The 20210-nt window shown below is 38.1% G+C and overlaps 3 protein-coding genes across 4 annotated transcripts in view; 1 reads left to right on the plus strand and 2 right to left on the minus strand.

Annotated features, from left to right (window-relative positions):
• Positions 1-15244, plus strand: part of gpc6b (glypican 6b) — a 90396-nt gene extending 75152 nt beyond the window's left edge. For both annotated transcript variants that reach the window (XM_079666461.1, XM_079666462.1), the window contains 3 exons: positions 9305-9441; positions 11570-11745; positions 12928-15244. In XM_079666461.1, the coding sequence (XP_079522587.1) occupies positions 9305-9441; positions 11570-11745; positions 12928-13133 (519 nt within the window). In that variant the 3' untranslated portion in view covers positions 13134-15244. The remainder of the gene's footprint in view (positions 1-9304; positions 9442-11569; positions 11746-12927) is intronic.
• On the minus strand, positions 146-4930 carry LOC307030184 (uncharacterized protein). The gene is made up of 6 exons (XM_079666464.1): positions 4846-4930; positions 3691-3736; positions 3418-3509; positions 2416-2526; positions 1880-2156; positions 146-1036 (listed from the first exon to the last, which is right to left on the minus strand). The coding sequence occupies exons 2-5, from the start codon at positions 3727-3729 to the stop codon at positions 1979-1981; spliced, it is 420 nt and encodes a 139-aa protein (XP_079522590.1). The 5' UTR covers positions 3730-3736; positions 4846-4930; the 3' UTR covers positions 146-1036; positions 1880-1978.
• dct (dopachrome tautomerase) lies at positions 14455-19994 on the minus strand. The gene is made up of 8 exons (XM_079666463.1): positions 19080-19994; positions 18672-18971; positions 18294-18394; positions 17500-17666; positions 17193-17372; positions 16969-17104; positions 16667-16868; positions 14455-15960 (listed from the first exon to the last, which is right to left on the minus strand). The coding sequence occupies exons 1-8, from the start codon at positions 19366-19368 to the stop codon at positions 15782-15784; spliced, it is 1554 nt and encodes a 517-aa protein (XP_079522589.1). The 5' UTR covers positions 19369-19994; the 3' UTR covers positions 14455-15781.
• Positions 19995-20210: the final 216 nt, after the last annotated feature.

A 20210-nucleotide genomic window follows, 5' to 3' on the forward strand; every position in this document is an offset into this window, starting at 1 on the left:
CTTTGGATGTTTGCTTCATTTCAATTTACCCACATTTTTCACAACAATCAAAATTTGAATTATTATATTATATACCTTAAAATGTTCTGCGGCTAACAAAGTCATTTCCATTCATAAACCACAGAACTGATCATTTGCTGTGTAAACATTTCCCCGGGGACTATTTTGAATGCAGGTTGAAGTCTCTGAAAATGATTTTTTCAAGTCGTAGCGGAATGAAAAGAAGTCAATGTCAGGATGAAAGGTAGGGACATTATTGTGAGTTCTAAAATAGAACACTATACTACTACTGTAGTATCTTTCATGTAACAAGGAACTGCATTAGCTAGTGGAAAGCCATGTTATTCTAAGAGTAACATTTCAGGTTACTACAAATAAAGTAGGCCTCTAAAATTGAAATACATTTATTTTCCTTTTCAAAATGAGAATATAACAGTCATGCCCTATATATATATATTCCATCATCCTCTACCCAACCACCCCCACAAAAGTACCACGTATCTCCAGATGTGTTGGTGTTGAATGTTTGTGATCAACTGAAGGATGAAGTGTTACTTAAATTCTTCTTCAGCTAAATAAACTCTTTAAAAAGCCTCTTGGATCAGCTTGAAAAGTAGTCGTCACAAAGCTGAAAACAGGCTGTTTTTCTGACTTTGTAGAGATACGTGGTTTTCACAGGACAGAGACAAAGATACAAACACATGATGATCTTATAGAATATGATGCATTGATGGAGATTAAACTAGCCAACAGGATATAAAGGATTTATATGCAACTAATTACTGAATACTTCTTCCACTGCTGAAAGTTAGTATGCATTGTGCCTTATGCTTCCTGACTTGATTCAAGGACACCCTCTATGTAGTGAACTACAGCACTATAGATGTCTGCCCCAAAACACAATGAAGGAGCAGTAGGATTAAAAAGTTGATTCAGTCCTTCCAGTTCTTCGATGCCCAGGGGAGATGCCAGTTCAGGAACTTGTACTCCAATTTGATCCATTTTCTGCAATTTCCACATCTGGAAAATGGATCCCCTGAAATAAAAAAGTAATCGGGTTTGTTAAAATAATTACATGGGATGACACCCTAAAACAGTGGTCAGGAACCTTTTCTAGAAATCATTTGGCTCCCAACAAATACAAATTCTAAATTACTAATACAGTCCATTATTTATTATTAAATTATTTCCACCCCACTGATTAAATTGTTGTTTTGTCAATCTTGACATGAACACTAAACTAGATTTCAATCACTTGACATGCATTACTGAACTGTAATTTATTAAGCCATTTATTTAGTTTAAATGTTATCCTTGTACAGACTAAATAGACTAGTGCACTGCATATTCATTGCAGTTTTCAGGTGTTAATTTACCAGTGAAAGAAGTCAGCATCTATTTTCCTGCAATACTCTTTTTGAGGCCTACAAATTCAAAGAAAAATAAAATGAAAACAACTACAACAGTAGTTGTTTTCATTAGTTTTACATTTTTCGGATTGTGGCCTATGTCTTTGTATATCAACAAAACTATTCTATGCAACTGAAACTCAATGTTACATTGTGTTGCATAGCCCATTGTTGGCTTTGACACAAATTGTAATTCTGCTGTAGCCTGATTATGCATGTGGTTATTGCTGTGTACTATTGGAAGATGCCTGGTAAAGTGAAACACAGTGGTCCTGGTAGGCTAAATTCCAGTTCCCGTGTGTTGCATTTTCATTATAATATTAAGAACAGTGTAAGGATTTTGTCAAATAAACATATAACCAAATACTAACATTGTTATGACTTCTAAAAGAAAGCAAGGTGTGCTAACATTGGCTTCCTCCACAATGGTGAATAAAACACAGAACTACAAAACAGTTTTTCCCCTTTACCTCGAAGTTGTCAGGAGGGCTGACAGGGCTCTGACTCTTCCCGATTTCCCACAGCTGGTTAGGAGTGAGGTTACGTTCTGTTCGGAGTGAATGGTTATTCTAGCCATCTGTGAATGTGTCAAGATCTTCCTGAATTCGGGGCAGAAAGACATACTGAGCACAGAAAAGGTGTGTGCAATTTGCTGGGTCGAGCAGGCCATCCTCCTCTAGGCTGTGGAGCAGATCGTAATAAATACTTGACACGACATTCCACACGTCACGCCACAGGCGCTCTATCCTGAAAGACAGTTGACAAAAATAAATGAATAAATGCAGTCCGTAAACAATTATCACACCTTTACGTTGCAGAAAATGCAAATAGTAACTCAATGGATTTTTCCCCATCCCTAATAACACTAATATGTACATTAATCTCAGCAACAACTTTTAGCACCATAATTAATGGCAGCACGTCACTATTAAGCGATACACTAGCAAAAGATATTTTGACCAACGAAAGCTTTATGACAGAAGCTACAACCATACACTGATATTACCTTTGATTATGAACACTTTTCCCTGAGATGAAGCTTCCCCTGCCGCACCCACGAACGTCAAACATATGTCTGGCAATGTCCACATTTTCCACACCTTGGTCTCCTCTGACCCTTGACATGTACAACCATACAGATACCATGTTAAGTAATTTGACAATGTGAAATTTGAATCTCTGTACTCTTAGAGCTGGCTGTATCTCCAGTTTTCTAAGTACAGCTATAGCCATTTAACAAGCTTCACTATTGGCTCCTGGCTAATCCCCCAGGGAACCAGCAGTTTTAAATATTTTGTTACCACAGAAACAAGAGGTTTTAGTATGAGACTGAAACATTCTTTATGGGCACATCACTGGAAAGACCTACACATAATATTGGGAATATGTCACGAGGTCATGTAAAGTAATATAAACAAGGAATGAATAATCCAATCTCATTCTAAGGCCATACCCATAAGTGTCATCACTGGTAAAGTGTTGTTTCAGAAATGACATATAGGGGGTGCTAGGGCTTCCTGGGCCTTTGCTTAATAGGCACTATATCCCCAACTATCAATTTACAACTTTTCTTGTAAAACTTAGTGAAAAATCTGTTGATCATGTAGGCCTATAGACCTTTTTGAAAAGCAGCCATTTTGACATAAAATAGTAGGGTAAACACAGGTGTTACCAGTGATACTAATTAATGTTCTGTTCCATTCAGATCAAACAGTCAGGGTGCTGCTATTGTGCATGTTGGCTCACTGGAAAGGCTCTACTGCACTAAATAGAATGGAACCTTAATCAACTTAATTAATTTAACCTGTATTTACCTGCTAGTTCATGTCAATACGGCTGCCGTGACAAAAGTCTACCTTATTTTTATAAAATGGCCTAGACTGATACAAATCAGTGTTCTTTTAACTGTATCAAGTGCACCTGACATTTTTCTTCATATTCAGTATTTCCAATAATCCAATGTTTACATGTAAAAAAAACACACACAAAACAAGAAATAGCCTGTTACCTGGATGGAAATCCGTGTTTGTCCACAGCCTCAAGGAAGAACTGCAGAGCTGTTGAAGCCTTGTTGTTATTGGCTACTTGTAGGTACATGATCTATGAGAGCATTTATAGAAAGGAAAAAGTAAGCACCACAGAAACACAGTACTCAAATAACCTATTAATGAATTAAATACTGACCCCATACTGTATGTGCGTGATAATTAACTTTAAAAAATGGCATTTAATATCAATTCACTTTTGGTCAATTGTAAAATAAACTCCAGGAAGCACTAACCTTTCTTGAAAATCCATCAATTCCACCAAATATTACCATACCATATCTGCAAAATAAAAAGGTATTAATTGCTTGATGTATCCACACCACATCTTGTCCCACCAAGTCCTTTGATGATTGAAATAATCTTCGTGTCCATCGCCAGACCCCTTTTTGTGGTGTTGTGCTGAATAACATGATGTGATCGGCGCCTACATAAGATGACCCGCACAATGTATAGTGAAATGTTTATCTTTGGCTACAATACTGCTTGTGTTTACATTATATAAAACATAGCTGAGGAAGAGCATTTATTGTTATAAATATGTTATTTGTGTCCTAAATATTGCTGATTGGTCTTTTAAATGAATGAAGTAAGGCTAATTTTGGCCTGAACTCGAGCAGTGAGGCATGTGTTTCAGGTTAAAGCTTTTGAAGTTCTGCCCTTTTCATGCAAAAAAGTATAATGCATGGACTGTAGAGTATATGAAAAAAATATAGAATTATATTTAAACAAATAAAATAATTAATACATAAATCATTGATTTATGTATTAATTATCAATCAATCAATCATATACTCTACAGTATATGATTGATTTAAAATCAATCATATACTGTAGAGTATATGATTGATTGATTTTTAAGAAAACATGAATCGCTCATCGTCTATTGCAGCGGGTTGTAAGGAGCATTTGTGTTGAGTAGGCCATACAGTTATTTATTATTGATTATGAAGATCGTATTATTATGAAGCCCACTTTACCGTTCCTTTTCTGTTCACTTGCTTTATTTTCCAGCTGACGTGAACACAAGTCGGATTGGAAACTGAACCTTTTCGACCTTTGGCTAACTAACGTTACGTTACCTTCCTCTCCATATTAAATGCCCGGGGCATTATGTCAGGAAGCACCCGACAAAAGTGTTGCATTAATTTCTTTAACATTAACGTTACTCATTCAAACGGCACAACAACAACAAACGTTAATTTAGCCAACAGACTGTAGCTAGCTAAGACAATAGCAAAGACCACATCAACTAGCTAGCGTTAAATATAAAATATAAGTAACTCAGGGATGCACGCACAGCTGTCTTGATATATTTAGTTAATTACGATGTAACGTTAGTTAATTAAAACTGTAGTGGCATGTTCCGTGGTAGCATGTAATTAACCCACCTGTGTCCCACAAGAGTTCGCCTCGGGTTCCTCCATGTTGACTCCCGCAAGCACGCTCCAAGTGGCGCAGGTCAGCAAAACGAACGCGTTAGAACCTTGTGTCCTATGATTGGATGGTCAGTGGGCTACGTCCCGATTGGCTAGTCAGTTGGCAACGTGCTGATTGGCTAGCATACTCAGGCGTAAAAACAGGGTCAAAATTCGTACTCGTAAATAGCAGCTTGTAGCTTGTAACTTCAGGTTCGCACACACAGATAGGAAATTTGTGTGTCCGTATCTCAGACTTTGTGAAACCTCACTGTTGTAAATATCCTTGCAAAAAATATTTCTACACCTGCAAAACTTTTTTACACGTGCAAATTATATCTGCAAAAACTTTTCACACACGCACAAAATATTTCTACAGTTGCAAAATGTTTTTACACGAGCAAATTATATCTGTGTGCACAAAACTTTTTTACACATGCACAAAATCTTTTCACATGCGCACAACAGGTGATATACAACTGCAGACTGTGAAATAATTTGTGAATATTATTGACCCTAATTTGATTCCATACTGGGAAAGCCTTCCGAGTAAATCGCCAGAACGCCGACACCTCCTCATCTCCACCGCTCCCATGTTTTATCTTGTGTTGCCATAAATTAGTCTCTCTGCGTTTCTGTGCTGGGCTAATGCTAATGCTAGGATAATAAAATGACAGCTTCACCAAACTTTTTTTGAGTTCTACGGGGCGTGGTTTGCATTCCGCCCAGACAATCAGAAATATAGCTCTTTTCTCACAAGAGAGCCGCATGAGAGTCCCTGCTCTCTAGCAGGGACGGAAAAGGGGGTAAAAAGGTTCTCATGAACTAATTTTAGTTCCGGCTCTTTTTGGTGCGAACGCGACATTTCTGAACTATATCGGAACTAAAGTGGGAAAAGTAATGCGGCGTGAACGCGGCAATTCTATTGTAATATGGCTGTCAGTGTCAAGGGGAAAACAACGACAAAACAAGGGTGACTATTTTAACATTAAAGGTAGGATAGGTCAGAATGGAGAAACCAGTGCGCTAGAATTTGAAAGTACACAACCGAAAAACATCTGCCACTGCCTTCAGACTTCCTTACAGAGCCCCTCCTCCAACACACACGAACGTGCACATGACCAATGAGGGCAAGAGATAAGTTTGTGCACAGATGGAAGGCTGACAGGCAGGTAGGCCATCCAGTTACTTTAGCCGGCCGGCTCAGATGATTGGTCGTGCTTTTTACTGCGCCACGGCTTCCACAGATGAAATGTTTGTATGTATTAATTGTCAAAGGACTTAATTTATTCATTGCTATCGAGATGTTAACTTAAGAGCATTCCATGGAATATAACAAAAAGTGTTTCTCAAGTGAATTACCTACCCCACCTTTAAGATTCAAATGTTGACAGTGTATCTACTCATGAGAGGTCCTTTGAAGCAAATGGAAATTGTATAATATAAAACAATCATGGTTTGCCGTGAGGAAATGTTTCTATCAACTGCCTTGTCAGCCTTTGTTAGCGAACCATATGGATCAAACACTAATAACACATTACATGTCCTCATGGATTGAAATAACTATCACACTTCATGATTAAAGCCATCTGTTAGGATGTCATGGAAAAATAAATGCACTGTAATTTCCTCATATGAGGCGACCGGGAGGTGTTTGGCTTTCTACGATCTTCATTGTGATTTTTAATGACAATATTAACACTGTCAGTAATACAGTAGGCAGAGTGATACAAAAAGCTCTCTGCTTCCTCACATACCATCACCATACGGGGATGATTATGTGGACATGTTTGATGTTTATACCTGTTGTGTACTTCAGTCTTTCATTAGTCCTCTTAATCTCTTCTGTTTCGATTGCAAGTATGTGGTCTTCATGCTAGACCACTCAACTTCCTGTGAATGTAAAGTTTGAAGAAAACATCACAAGTAGACATAATTGGTTTAAATCTTGAATACATTTCTCACTTCTATTTCATCTATGTATTTGCTTTCTGGAAGCGTTCATGTATCTCCCCATTTCTCAAAGACATAGTGCCATCTAGTGTGCATTGGAGCATGTTGCATGCCGAGGATGCTTGTTGCAGTCATATTATTTATTCATGGCAATGCGCAATAAAGAGAGGCAGACTTTTCCCAAAGGCATTTCATCTTGTGAAAAGGCCTTTCCTCTTTCTGTCCTTAAAGCATCTGACATGTGGGTATTTTAGTTTCATCAGGTACTTTTTTGTTGTTGCAGTTTTCCTTATTCTAGGGAATTGTGTGAAACTACGCAAGTGATGTGAAATAGGAAGAATCCAACTTTTAGTCACTGTCTATAATGGTTATAAACAGCTTGTTTTTCCAATACTTCACAATCTATGTATCAGGGTTTCCGTTAGCCGGTAATTACCGGTTTTTAGCTGGTAAAATTGAATAAAAACCGATAAATTCAAAACCTGCCGGTCAAAATGTCCGATGCTCCGATCGATTGGCCGCCGATCATTATCGGCCGATATTCACTCTTAATAGTTTGATCTGTGCTCTCTATAAAGTCCGATCAGGAGAGCTAGATCTGATCGATATGGACATAAACGCGAGTGAAGTGTAACCGGACGCGAGACAGAGATCGTATCAGCTGCTGCATTATCACCTGAAGCCCCGCCCACTGTTTAGCGCGCTGCATGAGAAACTGACGGGCTGTCAGGAGAGAGAGGGAGGGAGAGGGGAAAAGAGAGGATCCGTTTCTCCCGTATTATTATTCAAAGTTAATGTAAACTTTGGAATAATGTACTTCATCTACTACAAGTAATTTCTTTGAATGTAATAATTATGTTGTTTGTTGTTTGTGGAATCATTTATTGAAAAATTAATCTGAATTTTTCAATCTGTTACGATTATAAACTGAAGAAGCAATATAAAAATGAGCCCCATTAAGTGAGTTTTAAACATCAGCATATCCAGTCATAGTCCGGTAATTACCTGCTAACGGGAACTCTGCTACACAATTCTTATTATTGAAACATGACCGGTAAGTTTCAAATTTGTCCGGTAAAATAAATTCTGTTCGGACATTTGACCGGCGAGAAAAAATCCTAGCGGAAACCCTGATATATATGTGTGTGTAATAATCACAAGCCATTATTAGTCATCTCAGCCCATTAAAGAATATAATAAGTAATCTATTTACAGCCACAATAAATACGGCAGTGCCATGTTTACGAGAGGTGCTAATTAAATATGTGCATACACTAAAGATGAGTTCCTTATTCCCAGTTCAACTCACACTTGTTAGCCTACAGGTTTTGCCAACGAAAAAAACTGTGAATCTCTCACTTGTTAAACTTAACTTAATGTGTGAGGTTTAGTCAAACATTGCCAGTCAATCTCTTGCATTGAGTGTAGCTTTGACCCTCGGGGCAGTATCAGAGCCGCTGAAGTGCTTTGGCATCAGTGTGACAGGATTAACACATCAAAAGCCGAGTCGGGGCCTACAGCAGCGTCACACAGTCAGTACAGCACCTTTCATGTTCTGCTCAGGTTCACCACAATTTCACGTAAGCCAACAGCAAGTCAGACGGAAAAAGATAATGGGGCCAACCTGCTGCTATCAGGCTTTCCCTCAGCTTCAGTGAAATATGTCAAATTCTGTGTTTGATGAAAGATTGGAGTTCAACAGGCTCAAGTCAGGAAATTATATCTGAATATGTCACATGGCTGGGATGCAAAGAAGCATTTAAGTCTGACATTCAAGCTGAAATGATTGCTGCGAGCCTGCATGGTCTTACTTTCTCATGATGCAAACATTCGATAGATGACGTGGAGAGAAAATTTAACCGAAATCAGTTTTGCGGAGTCAAAGAGTTAAGATGTCTTCGGGTTGAATCCCAAGATGTATAATCCCTTTGATAAGATGTGGTAATAAGTGACGGTGGGGCAGGTTTATAATGAGTTTTCAAATCAGATGTATCCTGAGTAACAGAGAGATTTTAAAAGACTAAAGCTCAGTTAGGACGTTCTTGACACAAATGCTTGTTACCTACTATTTGTCATTAGAAACTTCAAGGAGATATTTCAGTATTTTTCTAGCTTTTACAAGGATGTTTGGTAATTAGTAATGATGATGAAATGCTTTGCGGGCAACAGCATAATTAAAGGAATTGGGTATGTGAACGGTTGTCATCAGAAGTCAAGGAAACGCGTTGTTCACACTGATATCTTTTTTATTATTTCATACTTGGGTTGAATAATATCTTAAATAACAAAATGTCCAATGTGCTGCTTATTAATGTACCGTCTTATATTTGCAGCATTATTTACTGTGTGTCGTGTTTGTATGAATATGATATGTGCATAACTTTCAGCTATAACTCAAAGGCTGAAACTGCTATATTGAAACCCAGACTGGGGTTTTGCTCCCCACTTACAGTATGTAATGACCCCTATCTTTGCTTAGGTGGTCGACATAAAAGAGAAACTAAAGCTGTCAAAGAAATTTTGGTCCAACCTGCCCGAGGCGATGTGTTCGGAGGACAGAGTGACCGCTGGAAATGCCAGCGATGAGGACTGCTGGAATGGACATACCAAGGGCAGGTGAGTGCACCAGGCCCGGGGCTAATGCAGGCTTAAACAAAAGGTTACTTCAAATCCAAAGTCTGTTCACTTCAGTCTAATTCGGACTAATCCTAGAAATAATAGCCAGATTTGAACCTTATTTAAACAAAGCTGTGCAAGAGTTTGGCATAGTTTGACTGTTATTCATCAACCAATACAATACGAAGTGACCTCTTTGGTTAGTATTCACCCTTTACTTTATATTCAAATGTACTTTTTAAAAGGCTTTCTAAATTTCTGTCAGTGTTATTTTTTGGAATTGTATGTGTTTTTATTCTTTAAAACGTGCATGGTGCGTCCGTCCCTGTTCATCTGATTTCATTTTTTGAGGAAAAATGGTGCACAAGCAAAATAAATTCCCACCGCCATGGCTGAGGTCGCAGATAATTGTTTTTTGCCCCCTATATCCATACCATCAGCTGTATGATCAAAATATGTTCTGCTTTAATGATAACATTATTTGAATTACTCTAAACCTGGTGATTTAATCCTGTAGATTAATTGTTGGAATTGGCTTGTATTGTCTGTGAAAAAATAGATATATGACAAAATAAATGATCCCCAGTGTTCATCAAATGTTGCATAACTCACTGAGATGTCAGAGGTTTGTTTTAGCCAGGGTGACCCGGGCTTATGAAGGGAAATGCTGTGGTGCGGCAGAATTTGTGAAAGGCCCTCACATGATGGCCTGCTGCTTATTCATCAGACAGGAGCGCAGGCAGCTGACGTGCTTACTCTGAAGAAATATATTACAAGTGTGTCAGAACATGACCCTCGGAAGAAACATTACATGATTAGGATATATTTCACCATCACTGTTCTAACCTCTGAGAGCTGTTCTCAAATCTGTGAGAATTAGACCTCCAGTTTGAAATAATATTTATGTATCAGTACCCTTAGCCTTTCTCTAGTTCTTATTGACTTCAGAATTCTGATCAAGATAATTATTTGCACGTGAGAGAGCTCAGACTCTATAATCCGTTTGTCTAGTGGTCAGTGTACTCAAGTATAATCCATTCTTCAAAATTATAAAACTAGTTTTTTTGTTTTGCTTCAAACATATTTTTTTTTGCATAGTTAATTCACATTAAAAAAGCATAATAGTACAAATGAAGAGATTGAACTGAAATTAAAATAATACTATCAAAATAAAAGTGTAAAGTGTTATTGACAGGAGAACAAGGCATTTAAATTGGTTGCCAGTAGCTTCATATCAAGCTAAAGTTAAATGTATAGAGATATTATATTTATTTGAGTTGAATTCATTCATATGTGTTTCTATTATATGTATCCCTATTTCATATTCCCTACCCAAGTTAAGAGCATTTATAAAAATCCCCAGCAGAGGTCGCCATTTCCAACCATGAAGTTATAATATTAACATGGTTTCAAATATTATCTGACCGCACTTCATTCCCATATGAATTGTATTAAAGTTCCTATTTCAGTTGTAAATGTCCTCTCAAGAGTGTAGTATAAGCATGACTTGACCATGACCGGGTGTTCCCTCACTTGTTTTAAATGTGTCCACATCCAGCTGCAAGTTTAGACCAATAACCACATTACATGTTTTCTCCAATAACCTACTATATTTGACATTTTTCTGTTTGTGTTTTTGAAATTCTCTGCATTTCTTATTACATATACTATACAATAAGTTTTTTGGGGACATACTATAGCTTTTCTATGTATTTAATATGGTTTACTTTACCATGAAATGTTTTGTAACAATTAGATTCACTTGACATAAAAAGTTCATAATATTATATCTACAACAAATACTACTATACATACTTCACCACATACTTCGCCATACTTTGCCAAATATTCATAGATTTTTGTATCTTTTTTACATGACATGCCTTATTCAATACACAAGGGAAAATGAAAGTTACACCAAACCAAAGCACTAACCGTTTTTTTTAATGTGTTTTTCAATGTTTTTGAACATTTAAAGAAATTGTCAACAAGCAAGTCTTGTGTTTTTCACTGGAAATAAAATTATAGACCAATTCAGTTATTTTCTCTTTGACACTCACCGGATTCCTTTTCCTTTTAACAAGCCACATTATGTTTATTTTATTTGTTGCATTTTTTCCCTTAAAAGGTACTTTCCTGAAGTCCAAAAGGATGGACTCACCAACCAGGTGAATAACCCCGAGGTGGCTGTGGACATCACCCGCCCTGACACCCTAATCCGCCAGCAGATCATGGCTCTCAGGGTGATGACCAACAAGTTGAAAAATGCCTACAACGGCAATGATATCTACTTTCAAGACTCAAGTAAGCAATTTGTCCCTTTCCCATCCACACACCTGACAACATGCTACTTTTTGTATTAAGGCAGGAAATGTGTTTGTTGGACCTGACTGGTCAAGTGCATACTGCAACTTGTCACTCATTTTGATTAGCTGTTAACTTTGAAATGGTACCTAACCTTGAGGTGGAAGTAATCGACAGAAGTAAAGCCACAAGAGGCACAGAGGGAGTAAATAACAGGCAGTGTGTCGAAAAACACTGTCAATGTCAAAATGGTCAAAGAAAACCTGACGAAGACAGAAATAGAATAGAGTGTGAATAAAACACTTACATATTATCATTTGAATTTGATACAGAAAAGGTTTATCCAACTCACAGAGACCAGTTTTACTGTACACTTATTTGAGAAATTGTGTCCATACTTGATAAAGTCCAATTATTAGTCTCCTCTTAGCTCTGTTTTGGTCATCACCAATTCTTGAGGAAATTGTTTATCAAGGTTTATCAAAGCTGTGTTTGAAAAACACTTAGATGAGAAAATTGAGTTTGAACCAAAACAGAAAAGCCAAAACAGTTAAAACTTAAAGACACTAAAATGCTGCAAAGGGCTAAAAAGTGGATCTGCAGAAAGTTCATACTTTGCTGGGGGTGTATTACTATGAATGACACTTTTCACATACACATAGTCCTTTGGCCACTTTCAATTTAGTTGAGTAACTGGCCCCCATCACACTTTACTCTGCGGACGGGCTTTGGAGACTCCATTTAAAAAGAGAAGAAGTTCTCTTTAAAATTGGATATAAACCGAAGCTGAAAAAAGAAGCTGTGACAGAATTCCTCGAAGCAACACAACTGTGCTTTCATTTGCTTTTCTGGAACTGTAAATAGTAACCTTTTAAATACTATGTGCATGCCTTTTCATTACATTACATTACATGTCATTTGCTAGACTAACAAATGTTAATTGTTACAGCCTCACTGTGACTGTGAAGAAGTTCCTTTAACTCTCTATGGGGGATCTTTGTTTGCACAATCTTTTGAAACTGGACCTAAAAACAAGATAGCTAGAGCATCCACTCTTATGCGTCAGAGGCTTCAATCTTTGGCGTAATCACATTCATCAGTTCAGCTCGGATGAATTGTTGACTTTTGTTTACATTTCCAGTGGTGTACTCAGTCTGCTTGTGTTTTGTTCTGGTGTTGCAGGTGATGAAGGCAGCGGCTCAGGCAGTGGCAGCGGCTGCACAGAAGCCTGCCCCACAGAGGCGGGCGGTGCTGCCTCAGAAGCCCCGGTGGTGGAAGCTGATCGGCGCGGGCCTGTGGACGACTCAGCCCCGCTCCGAGCTCCCTCTGTAGCGCTGCCAACCATTCTGGCCCTCTCAGCCCTGGCACTCCACCCGCTATGGAGATAATGCTGGAGGAACCGGCTAAACATGGACAGCAGGGTTTTCTTTTCTTTTTGCAGTTTTTGTATTCGGGCGGATTGGAGCTACAGTCATGCTGCCAGCCTGGAGGCTAGAAGAGTCTGCTCTGAAAAAGAGAGCAGCCATGCATCGTGATTTCCCACTTTCCCAAAGATCGTGCAGTGCCATCCTTACACTTGACATTTTATGGCATCACCTCTCCATCTAACACTGATGCCGACCCAACAAACTCTGCTTCAGAGATTTCTTGCACATATGGCAGGTATTAATGTAGTTCTCCATGTGGAAAAATATAACACGCACTTTGATTGTTTTGATTTTATTTTTTATGCAAAAAATTGTTTGTGTGTTGAAAAATGTTGAGAATGTGGTCACATAAGGTAACATTATATTTTAAAACCAAAACAGTGGATAATGACAGAAAATGAAGGAACATTTCTGCCTCAAATTTTTAATTGAATCCTTGTTCCATCGCCATTAAATCATGTGCCAATTATTGATTTTGGATGTTTTCATCATCATATATCCATGTTTGTTTTTAGAACAATCGTGTTGCTTAATCTTACTGAATCGTGTTGCTTAATCTTGTGTTTCACAGTCATTTCAACCATGGTGTTTGTTAGCTTAAGCGTATCATTGGTTTGTCATGGATCTGCTCTCTTCAACAGCCGCCTTGTGCTAAACTCACATTTTGTTAAAAGGGATAAGATTGACATTTTTGTATACTAATTTCCCTTGCAAAAAATTACAATCTTTATAATGCTAGTTTGTGTGCTTGTTTCAGGAGTTAACAGCCTGGACCGAATGCTAACAGTTACTTACAGACAGAGAAGGTCCCACCAGTGTAGAGTAATACCATCAAAGTGATGCTGGAAAACACATTTGAATCCACTCCAATATATAATGATTGATTCATAATGTCATGGTTTTCTTTTGAATTATATTATTTGAATTTTGTCTCCATAAAGGTAGTAAGCCAGTGTCAGCATTCAACAATTATTCACAACATCATTGACCGGTAAGCATACCTCTCAATATGAGGTACATCAATTATCCATTTCATGTCTTTAGATATGTAAACTATTCTAAACATACCATGCTGACATTATAAATGCCTTATAGGCACAATAATGGAAAATCATGACCTGGACATTGCCTTATAAAGGGCACACCCACTCAATACAGAATCACTGTCACAGGTGGAAATCTTGCACTGCTTGAATCTTGAAATTAACTTAAATTTACTTTTGGTTGCATTTTCTTCGCCATCCTCAGAATACTCTACAAATATTTTCACAAATATTACACATTTTTAAACTTCAAGAAAAGTTTAATATTAATATACAGTGACAAAAAGAAGGCTGAAACTGTTGCATATGTGATAATAGCCAAAGCGTATCCTGTAATTGATTTCACAGTTTGGATTAAAATATGCATTGTGTTTTAGCTCTACAAAACTGACATACTGTAAAACAGTAGTAAAAACAAGTGTTTCTATTTCTGCATATATATTAGCACAGTTCTTTAAAAGGTCAGACAATTATTAAGAAGTAGCAAACAGCACACAGTGGTTACTGGAAATGCAAAGAAAGGGCCCCTAAATGTATCTGTAAAGCTTGACTGGTTGTGTCTGCAGCACAGACAGGCTGGATGCAGACCACAGTCACCTGTGAAATGAGAATCTGTGCAGACCGGACAGGCCTGAACGCTCCGGTGCAGCTCCTCAGCAGAGCGAACTTACGGAGAATGTGAGAGGCCTGGCAGTGCTGAGGGGGAGGACAAAACCAGCCTGTTTGTTCTCTGAGAGCCAGCTCCATAACCACCAGGCCAGCTCAGCTTACATATCACAGGAATTAACCAGTGTTCGCAGTATATCAGTGATTATTAGTCAAGCTTTTTCTTTATTGCAGTTTTATCCACATTGCAAGAACACAAATATATTTAATGTCATTTAAAATGATTCTCTATTATGGTCTTACAGGATGCCCTTTTTATGTTTTGTATCATTGGACTTTTAATGGTAATATTTTTGAAATAAAACTTTAAAAATCAATGTCTGGTCAGAGAAATGATCTGACAAATAAAATTAGCAGGAAACACTTTAAGTCAAACTTTTTTTACAACCAATGCAATTCTGTATGAAGTTAAATACTAATGATGGTACGTTTGATCGGAGTTTGAATCTTATTTCAAACTAAAAGGGGTGAATAACTAGTTCAGAAAATATGCCTTATTGTTTTCCAGTGCAATTCAAATGATTGCATTTGTGTTTTGTTACTGTTCTCAAGAATAAATATTTATTAAAAACATTCCAATATAATTGTATTTGTAGTGGCTGTTAAAAAGACATTTTAAAATATAAATGTAAATTAGCTTTTGCTTTTAGAAGCTCACTATGCTACCAAAATAGTTAAAGCAAACATTCATTTTAATTGGTTTTGGGAATTTTCTTTATTTTTCAGATATAATCAATTGTTCTGATTTAAGAATTGATTTCGTATTTCAAAGTAAAATGTAAGTTAATATTTAGGGTTAATATTGTCCTTTTGCATCAGAGTAAGGCATACAATACATTGGCTGCTCCATTTCTTTCAGGCATGTAAAAGCATTGAAGTGTTTTTCAGAACAACGGAAGCCTAGGCTTCCTCCTCTGTGTACTTTCTATTTGTGAAGTCTGCTTTTATCAGAGGTTCAAAGCCTCTGTTTCTTCGTTGACGCAGGTAGAGCACGAAGATAAGAAGAAGCGCCAGGAGACCGATGAAGACTCCCCCCAGAGTGGAGCCCAGCACAAACACAGCCGGCCCTCCTTCTTCATCTGAAAAGAATAAAGCACAGGTGGACATTTTCAGAGAACTATTTGAAGCAGAAAAACAAAACAAATGTAAATGTCAGTCCTGGTGATAAGATGTTCAAAATTGATCGATTTGATGAGGCTTATAATTGACAACAATGAGGCTTATAATTGACAACAATGACTTAATGTTTCTCAGCTATTAACCTATACTTCAAAACTAATTTTAAAACCCTTTGTTTGCAACAGAAATTGGCAATTTGAAAACACTCAACTACCCAACAGAAACATTATGGTGTTAAAGAAGGATAATTAGTATTTTGCATCATGATTGTATGCATTCACGTGACTCAAGTTTCTGACCTATTTTGCCAGATATCTCATAAAGATTAAAAACCTATTTGTCACTTATGAGCATAAAAAAATTCTGAGATTGAACTAAATTATAGGCTTAAAGTCTTATCTGAGCTCAGGTGGAATTTAAAACATTTAAAGAATCTTGATCTGATTAAACAAAGACCAATTCAGTAAATAGTTTAATTGGCAGACTTTAGGGGTGTAAGCAGATTATGTTAATTTTGGTTGGAGCCATGCTAGCTGTTTTCCAGTATTTGTGCTAGGCTAATCCAGCCTCATATTCAACACACAAATACACTGGAGCTGATCTTCTCATCTAACTTTGTTAAGAGAGTGAATAAGAGTATTTCCCAAAACAGTCAAACTTGCTCACCATCAAGGGCAAGAGCATAAGAATATCCCAGCTCCTCAGATGCAATATAAATCTCCTCGTTGGTGATGGGAGGAAAGAAAGGAACCATGTTGAAGTCCCTGTTGTGACCAATGGGGGCCATCTCATCGGGGTAAGTGGCGTTGGATGGAACAAACCTTCTCATCCACTCGTCAAAAATGGCATCAGTGAAAGCGTGGAGCACCTGCGAAATAAACAACAAAAGGAAGTTAAACCGTGGTGATTTCAAGGAAAGAGAAATCCAATGTGTACTTTCAGAGCAATCCATGAAATCAAATTCTCACCAGAAATATAGGGTCGTTTGCTGCAGAATGAGACAAAGCGCTCGTTCCATTCAGCATGGAGTGTACCAGGTTGTGAAGGTTATTGACCGAATCATCCAGTTCACCATCTGGTTTCTCGTAACCTTCCAGAGCATTTCTGTGGGTCAGAAAGCACAAAGTCTGATGGGTTTTGTAAAAACATAGCAGGTTAAAAATAATTGAAAATACATTTTTGACTTTAGTACCTAAAACTGAAGGATGAGTTGGTGAAGTATGGAGGGCTGTCGAAGTCTCTGATTCCCAGGCAGCTTCTGACGTCGGTCATGGTGGGCAGAGACGTGTTTGCCCTCTCCATTATCCCTCTCTGAATGAAACCCTCGCCGGTGCCATTACACAGAGTCGCGAGCTGATTGTACTCATCCAAACTGGAAATTAATCAAATGAAACATTAAAATGTGATTTCCAAAACTAAAACATGCATTAATGTGCCTGATTGTTTCATCATTATCAAACCATTAATGATATAGTCTCCCATCATGCTTTTGGGCTTACTTGTCACACACCACGCCCCATCTGGAGAACCTGGACTGGTTGCTGATGAGAGACGGGTTTTCTGGGTTTCGGCCCCCCAGCAGAGAGTCGGTGCACACGTCGCACTCACTTTGGCCTGTGGCAAAGTTCCAGTAGGGGATTGCAAAGTTCTCATTGCCGGTTAATCTCTGCAGACAAATGTTTTGATATAAGTTTACATTATTAGTAAAAATGTTTATTAGGGTGATCAACATCAACACTTTTGACGGTCCTTTCACAAGCCACAACAACTTCACTTCAATTTATATCAACTCAAACACTTAATATCCTCTACTTTTCTCTCGCATTTCTCAAATGTTGGACCAATTGTCTGATTCTTTAAAATCTTCAACATTGACAACAAATTATAACTAACTTGGACGGACAGTATGGGACATTCAGAAACACTTGTTTTTTATATGAATAATATATTTAAGGCCGGTAGCCTCCTCCTCAGAGTCACCTATGTGGAGCTGTGTATTCAACGAAGTGTTATTGAATGATAAAGTAAATAATTGTGTTGTTACTTTAACAACTTGTAGAACTTTTTTTTTTTATTAAGCTGTGGTCTGGAAACAATATCAGACTCTGATATGCCAAGAATAAGTATAAGATAATAAAATAAATTAACGATTAAAAATGTCATGCAAAAGTACACATATGTAGGAATGCAAAGCTGATCACCCCAATGAGAATTATAGTTTACAGCGCCAAAAGACTATTCACACCCAGTCATGTCAGAACAACACAACTTGTTCTCCAAAGTGTACACATACCTGTAACTCTCGTTCCAAGCTGAGGAGGTGATATCTGTGCCATGTGATGAAAGCTGGTCCTTTGTGTGAGAAATCAATGGCTTTGAATGGACGACCTGGACCTGAAGGGAAACAAAGTGCGTCATGAGCTCTATGTGATCACAAGGTGACCTCATGCTGTTAAATATACTGTTATATGTAAAACAAACATTTGAATCCTTGTTAGAGCAAACAAATACTTTTGATGTATCACAAATAATTTCTATCATACAAATCCAACATTTCCCAAACTTTTCAGTGTGTTTTAAAAAATATGGATTAGGTCCAGACATCCTAATAACTAATCATTTTGGAAATAGTAACAATAGTTTTAAAAGAAATGTGACCATGGTCTTTTACCAATAAGCGTGTCCCGGACAGAGTAGTAATGCTGCCAGACAAAGAAGTCATAGATGGAGATGTTAGTAAACTGGGGCTCGGTTCCATTTGGTCCCAGGAGTCCCAACCAGTGCTGGGTGGCAATGACGTAGTCTGGTTGGGTGGTGTTCTTAGACAGCTCCAGGACATTGAGGAACTCCTGGAGCTCTTCGGGGGTCAGGGAGTGGATGTTCTTCCTCACAACAGTAGCTTTCCTTTGGTCACAGTTTGGTCCGGTCCAGCCAAATTTGCACTGACCACAGTCATAACCTGCAAAGGTACCTGGAACACACAGAGAAAACTAACATATTAAATCATGTTGATGCTGTTTTATGTTCAGAATGAGCCATTTCTGGAGTTAAATGTTTGAAAACATTGTGAATTACTCACCAGTGCATCTGCAAGTCTGATTGAAGAATTTGGTGGGCCACCTCTCTCTGTCATCAACATTTCTCAGTCTGTACGGACCTCCCCAGGGTTTGTTGTCCACTCTAATAGCCGCGCAGCTTCCTCTCCCCGACAGAGAGCCGCACACATTGGCAGGATCTGAGCCCAGAGCGGGGCAGCACAGCTTGGACACAATCCCCTCCACTGTGCAGCACACTCGTGGAAACTGAGCATCTGCAGGCTCAGGCCAGAGCAGCAAACAAAGCAGACCAAGACCCAGAGCGTTCATCATATTTCACCAGTTTGTTTCCTCCAGTCAGTTGGGAAAAATCAGTTTGTACTTCAACTTTCAGCGGTAATAAGGCCAATTAGTTCCTCCAGAAGAGTGTGGAATCTCAGTCTGCTACGGTCCCCCGTTGTGTATCTTCAAATTAGATTCAGTGATAGTTTTAAAATCTGTGTAAACACCACTTAAAGCCGAATCATGTAATGTTCCAGTGGGTTACATGCATATTAAGAAAGCCTGTGATTTCTGTTCTTGCTTAAATAGAGCTGAGGAGGATTAAGCCTTGGTCTTGTGATCATCACCTGACAGCAGAGCTGTGAGCTGTGGTCTGCACTAAGATCTGGATGAATACTAAGAAACTGCCTGAAGGGGCTATAACAGAAAGTCACTATGTACCAAAAGACTTGAATGTTTGCAGTAGTTATATGTAAAATGGCAAAAAGTGTAAAAATAAGAGATTGTTAAATTAGTTTGATTTTCCGCCAACTGTGGAGACATTATTCAAATACAACAGGGAAATTACACACTGATTAATTTGTTGAGCCATTCACAGCTATGTTAATACAATAACAGTTGGAAAAGTCCTCTTTGGGGCCAGAATAAATGTCCGGAACCCCTTCAGTAAATCAGTCATGTAAATTGTATGGCCGATTATCCTCTTAATCATACCATCAACTCAGATTGTTCATGGTATTGGGTCTGATTATCTTTTTGATCCATTTGTCAAACGTTTCGCCCAAAGGTGTCAGCTGACATCCTGTGATGTGCATGTGAGGTGATTAAAGAGCAACTTTAGCAATGATATGGTATTCTCTTTCAAACAATGTCCGTATGTTATATGCAGGTAT

Source organism: Notothenia rossii (assembly GCF_949606895.1).
Source record: "Notothenia rossii genome assembly, chromosome: 2".
Lineage (NCBI taxonomy): Eukaryota > Metazoa > Chordata > Actinopteri > Perciformes > Nototheniidae > Notothenia > Notothenia rossii.

Coding starts and splice junctions, on each gene's coding strand:
- LOC307030184 (XM_079666464.1), bottom strand. CDS start 3,729: ATGGTAATATTTGGTGGAATTGATGGATTTTCAAGAAAG. Junction 3,510..3,690: donor TTGATGGATTTTCAAGAAAG/GTTAGTGCTTCC, acceptor ATGCTCTCATAG/ATCATGTACCTACAAGTAGC. Junction 2,527..3,417: donor AAACACGGATTTCCATCCAG/GTAACAGGCTAT, acceptor GTACATGTCAAG/GGTCAGAGGAGACCAAGGTG.
- dct (XM_079666463.1), bottom strand. CDS start 19,368: ATGATGAACGCTCTGGGTCTTGGTCTGCTTTGTTTGCTGCTCTGGCCT. Junction 18,395..18,671: donor TGTCCGGGACACGCTTATTG/GTAAAAGACCAT, acceptor GTTTCCCTTCAG/GTCCAGGTCGTCCATTCAAA. Junction 17,373..17,499: donor TGGGGCGTGGTGTGTGACAA/GTAAGCCCAAAA, acceptor ATTAATTTCCAG/TTTGGATGAGTACAATCAGC.